At 63.0% G+C, this 5789-nt stretch overlaps 1 protein-coding gene across 1 annotated transcript in view; it reads right to left on the minus strand.

Moving 5' to 3' along the window:
• DOC2B (double C2 domain beta) overlaps nucleotides 1–2661 on the minus strand; it is a 23993-nt gene extending 21332 nt beyond the window's left edge. The window contains exon 1 of the mRNA XM_007454232.1: nucleotides 2167–2661. Within this exon, the coding sequence (XP_007454294.1) occupies nucleotides 2167–2539 (373 nt within the window). The 5' untranslated portion in view covers nucleotides 2540–2661. The remainder of the gene's footprint in view (nucleotides 1–2166) is intronic.
• Between the last annotated feature and the right edge of the window lie 3128 nt (nucleotides 2662–5789).

The following is a 5789-nucleotide window of genomic DNA, read 5'->3' on the forward strand; positions in this document are numbered from 1 at the left end:
GGGGGAAAAGCCGGGAGTATTGGCAGAGAGCGGTTCCACCCCGGAACCTGGTCCCCCCATGGTCAGGAGCCAAGAATTCTGTGCTCCCACGGTCCCACTGAGGGGGTCTAAGCCCAGGGTGGCTGCCCCTTGAAGGGAATGAGGGGGCCAAGCTGGCCCTGGCTCAGCCACACACCGTCCTCCTTGGCTCTTTTCAGCAGAGTGCCCTGGTGACATAGGTGTGGCCAGCCCACCGTTCAGGCTGGCAAGGCTGTGTCAGACCTTGTACCGCTGACCTCAAGTGCGTCTGTCCCCTGGCAGGACAGTGAGGTCTCTGGGTCCGGGGCCCCAGCCCTGTTCCCTCTGTGCTGCTAGGAGAGTGTTCTGTGAAGGACTGCTGAGTTGATGGACTGAAGATGGGGCACTTTCGGGTGCCCTCCTTGCCTGTGGGTTCAGGGACAGCCAAAAGAAACAACCAGATTTCTCACCTCTTAGCCGTATGTCATCAGAGGGCCCTGGGTGGCACCAGGAGGGCCTGGCGCTCAGGCAGAAGCCCTGCCCTGCTCGCTTGCTCCCTTGGCACAGCAGGAAAAAGGCTGGAAATGGGAACAAGTCCCTCACCCCTCTTCTGGAGCTGGCTGAAGATTCAGGGCATGCAAAGGGGTGACCTGGGTCTCAGTTAGGGCCTGCCCAAAGGCACAGCAGGTGAGGGGGTGCACCTTGCCCAGGGTGCCAGGAGCTGGGGGGCGGGGTGAAGATTAAGGGCACAGCCCGGAGGGCAATAAACTCTCCCGACCCAGTTTCCCCAGGCCGGCAGGAAAGTGGAGGGACGCCAGACTTTGGCCAGAGGGCTGTGGTCCAGGCCCGAGAAAGTGCAGAGCAGGCAGCTTCCCAGCACAGGCCCGGCTCCCAGCGACCCACGGTCTGACAGGCCTCCTCCCACTTGCACCTCCTGGGCCTCCCTAGGCAGGGTGATGAGAGGTCGGGCCCCACCTCTTCCCGCAGTGGTCACCCCCACTGTCAGCTTCCAGAGGCACATTTTATTCTGGGGGAAACTCCAGACCCCCAGCCTGAGGCCCGTGTGGGCATTCAAGCCAGACGCAGCCACCCTCGCTGCGCTGCGCGGGGGATGGGACCCGGCGAGCCTGGGGGAAGTCGGCGAGCGACCCCTGCCCCGGGAATGGTCCACCTCCCAGGCAGGGCCGGCGTCTGACTCGGGTTTTCCAGCTCTGAGAGTCACGCGGCTGGGGCTACAGCTGGGCTGGGGGCCTGGCGAGCAGCGCTGCCCCCATCCCCACTCCAATCCCGCGTAAACCCAACCGGCACCGCCCGGCGACCTCTTCGTTCTCGGTTTCCCCTCCAGTCCCGGCGCGGGCACCCTCAGAGCCCAGAAAGGCGCCAGGAGCGCCAGCCGGCCGGGCCTCGGCCCCGGAGGCCTCGGGAGCCCTGGCGCTTGCCTAATCCCTGGGGCTCGGGGCTCAGCCCCGGAGGAGGAGGCGCGGGCTGGGGTGGGGGACCCTTCCCGGCCGGGGAAGCGGGTGTAACAGGTGGGCGAAGGTCGGCGGCCCGGTCGAGCGCAGCGGCGGGACCAACGGACGCGGGAGGAGGAATCACCAAGGTTTCTCCAAAGGACAAGCGGCCCCGCGGTCCCCTGGTCCTCGGCCCCCACGCCAGCCAAGCCGCCGCGCTCTGCGGCCGCCGGCCCCACCAGGGAGGCCGTCCGGCCCGGGCCCCGGGCGCCCTCTGCCTCTCGCCCAGCCCGACCCTCGGCCGAGAGGCCGGTCCGCCGCGGGCTCCGGAGAGGGGAGCGACCACGCGGCCAGCAGCAACTGGTGTCTCCCCGGGGCGCAGTTCCGCCCTGCCTGGGAACAAAAGCCGCCGCCCGCGCCGGGGCTCCCGGCGGGCGGGCCGAGAGGGGGCGCGGCGCGGGCTCCCGGGAGCTGGGCCCCGGAAATGGGACACCCCCGGGGGGCCCCCAAACTTCCCACCTCTCCGATCTGCTCGGGGGCGGTGTCGGGGCTGTGTGTGCCGGGCGCGCGGAGAGCGCACAGCGCGGCCGGGGGCAGCGACACAGCGGGGGGTGTGCCGGGGGAACCGAGACCGCAGGGGATCCGAGGGCGGGCGAGGTCGGGAGCGAGAGCAGCCGCGCAGGGGCGGGGGCGAGAAGCCGGCGGGTGGGAAACTTACTGCAGTCGTCGGACTCGTAGCCGTCGGCGTCCGGCTCGTCCTCGGGCAGCTTGGCAGGCGGTCGCGCCGTGCTGCGGCCGGGGCCGGGGCCGGGGCTGGCGCCGTAGGCTCCAAACAGCTGGTCGACATCCTCGTCGTCGTCGCGGGCGCCGTCGGAGGGGCTGCGGCGGCCCGCGCTGGCCGCGGCCGGGCGCGCGGGGGCGTCCGGGGGTGCAGCGGCGCGGGGCCCGGCGTCCGGCGGCAGGCCCCGCGGGAAGCGGGGGAAGTAGTCGGAGATCTGCTTGATGGGCCGGATGGGGCCGGGGCACACGTCGATGGCCATATGCTCCTGGATGCTGATGGTCGCCTTCTCCCCGCGCCGCCGGAGGGTCATGCAGGCAGCGCGGCCCCGCCCGGGCGCGGCCCGGCCAGACTCCGCGCGGCCCCGGCCCGGGGGCGGCTCAGCAGGCCCGGCTGGGAGCGGCGGGGGCTGCGGGCATCGCGGGCAGCGCCCCCGGACGGGCAGCCGCCGAGCAGTGCGAGAGTGCGGGCGGCGAGGGCGGCGCGGCGCGGAGCGAGCTGAGCGGCGCCGCACTCACTCGCACTCACACCGGCGCGCACGCCGGCCCGGGACCCCGCGCGCGCACACCCGGCGGGCAGGGCCACCGGGCGCCTTCCACTCACGCACCGCAGGACGGGCGGGGAGCTGAGCAGGGACCCGCACCTTCCCGCGCGTGCCCGCACTTTCTGGGCTCCGTTCACACAGGACACACACCGGTGTGCAAGGACACTCCCAGCGCACAGAAACGTGTGCAGAACTGGGCGGAAGCTCCCACTGCTCCCACCTGCAGGACACACGTACCCGTACAGAGTTGCCTGAGGCTGCGGTGGCACCGTATATCCCCCAGTACACACACATCCCTAACAGGACACACAAACAGCACTCGTCGAGGTGGTCAGGGGACCCAGGGCACCCCTGCCCTCAGCACACCTAACAGGACATACGAACACACCCAAAAAGTGATCAGGGGACTCAAGGCACCTCCCAACCCCCAATCTAGCAGGACACACAGCCATACTCCTAGGAGTGCCGGACAGGATGCTCACACACGAGCAAGACATCCACAGCTGTACAAGGTCACTACTGGCACAATCTGTTCACCCTTCCTCTCAGGTCACATACAAACACACTCTCTGTAACCAGGAGTCAGTCTCTCACTTGGTCCTTGAGTAGGTTGAGTGACCCAGCCCCCGCCTGCCCCCCATGGGGACAGGATGGGTGAGGACCTTGACCATAAGCCGTGGTCAGGAGAGGATGAAGGCAGGCAGGGCTGGGCATCCCCAGGGAATGATGAGCGAGGCAGAGGTGGAACGGCAGGGTGTGGCCAGCCCACAGGCTCAGGTTTCCCACAGGATCGGATGACCAAACAAATGCCCAGCCCTGGCTGCTGTCCTGCTTTCCCGGGAACAACGCTCTGTTGGAAACGGCTGCTGCTTATACAGGTGTGTCCCCAGAAAGCCCTGGGCACAGACGGAATCCTGTTCACTCTCTGGTTTCCACTGAACATCAGAAATGCTAATCTTCTTGGCTGGGTCCCTTCCAGGAAAACAACGCAGGACCCCAAGCCTGTGCCCCTCCACCCACCATAACCCCTGTGGAGGTGTGGAGAGCAGAGAGAAGAGAGAGGATGCCTCACCTTCATCACTTCCAGTTGCATCATTCTGGCAGATCATTGGCTCTCCCTGAACCTCAGTTTCCTCAGCTGTGAAATGGGGCTACTTCCAACCTCACAGCATCGTGGGGAGGCCGCATCTAGCACAGAGCATGGCAAGTAAGAGGTGCTCACCAGCGTCGGCTTTCTCTTCCCCCTTCCCTTCGGGAGATGAGACTCATTGGTGAGACATGTGGTGGAGATCCGCATGTTGTTTCATGACAAGTCCTGAAATGGATGGTGAAGGTCACCACCCACTCTTGAAACCTACGGTATACTCTGTCAAGAGCCTTCAACAGCTGTTATCTCACTGATTCCTTTTATCACCCCACGATGTAGGCAGGGTACAGTGTTCCCATTTTGCAGGTGAGGAAATTAAAGCTCAGACACAGTGACTTGCCCAGGTGACTGCTGGCTGGTGGCAGAGCTGGGGTTCTGACTTTTTGGAGGCTTCCACTACCCCCATCCCCGCCTCTCCCTTCTCATCCCTAGAGAGCAGAGCTGGAAACACAGGTAAAAGCTTGCTCCCCAGAGCTCTTCCTAAGGTTTCTTGGCTGGGGACAGAGCGAGGGGGCCAAGGGTCTTAGGGGTTACAGTAGGAATGGACCAGCCTGGGGGCTCCCTAAGGACCATCTGGGATCCTGGTAGGAGAGAAATTCAGCCTAAGAGTCAAAGGCCAAGGGAGGGACAGGAGAGCCTGGAAGCCTAACACAGTGAGTGGGTTTCCCATTTCCAGGAATGCTTAGGGGGATTAGTCCTTAAATAGGCACAGAGTGACATCTTCTGTGCTAGAGGTGGCTGCATCACAAAGCGATTATGTAATGACACAGGGTACTAAAATACAGGCACTGAACCATCATTTCATAATTCATTCACTTGAGGAGCACGAGAGTGTTGTCACCCTCTTACAGATGGGGAAACTGAAGCTTCGGGAGGTATAGTGACTGGGAATGAGAGCCTGGATATCCTGACCCTGTGCCTTTTTGATGGCAAGGCTCTACCCGTGAGTTCACTGGGAGTGGGGACAGAGGGGGCTGATCACTTCCTCCTGGCTTCTTGACTTTCTGTGGGTCTGGCTTTCTGGAAGATCAGCCCCCAGCTCTTGGCTCTGCAGGTGCTGGCTCTAGGGAGGGTCTGGAAGAAGTGGGAGTGGTGGGCCCAGCCTCCAAAGCATCCAGTCACTGAATGCCAGGATGACCACTGGAGAAACACGTGGCGTATCTGAGGCCAACACCCAACAGGGAGTCTGAAACACCCCACATCAGGCATTGTGACTTCTTTCCTGGCTGAGAGCAACCAGTTAAAAGCCTTTCCTTCCAGTAGGCGAGAGGCATTTAGAGGAAATGACCTCTACCCTGCACTTGGCCGGACGTCCTTGGTTGGCATCTCTGGCTGGTGTCCGTGTGCCCTGGGAGGAAGGACCCTCCCTGGCCCTGGTCTAACATGTACCCCCAGTCTCCACCCTTCCCTGATTACTGGAGGAGCTCTGGGCTTGCTGTGCTGATAGTAGTTTCTCTGTATTGATAGGAAATTTTAACCCAAATGAGGGGCTGATGGAAAAATTCCGAGCACTTGCTGTTTGATGGAGAGGGGCCTTCTGGGGGCCCTTTTCCATTCATTTCTCTAAGAATCCACACTGTAACAAATATTTATTGAGCACCTACCCTGTGACAGGCTCCAGGCTGCGTCCTGCAGGGGGGCCTGATGGTGAACAAAGTCCCATTTTTCTTTCGATTCCAGATGACAGGGAGCAAATCAGGAAGGGACAGGGGAGCCATCCACTCTGGCCACCCCCTGCCTCTTCCTCAGCCCATGCTGGGGCCTCAGCCTGGAAGCGTGTAAGTTGATGCACAATGAGTCGATGGAAGCGGTTGCCATATAGCCTGTGGCTGCTGAGAGGCAAACTGGATATATCAAGCAATATTAAAAATG

Source organism: Lipotes vexillifer, unplaced genomic scaffold, assembly GCF_000442215.2.
Source record: "Lipotes vexillifer unplaced genomic scaffold, Lipotes_vexillifer_v1.1 scaffold680, whole genome shotgun sequence".
NCBI lineage: Eukaryota > Metazoa > Chordata > Mammalia > Artiodactyla > Lipotidae > Lipotes > Lipotes vexillifer.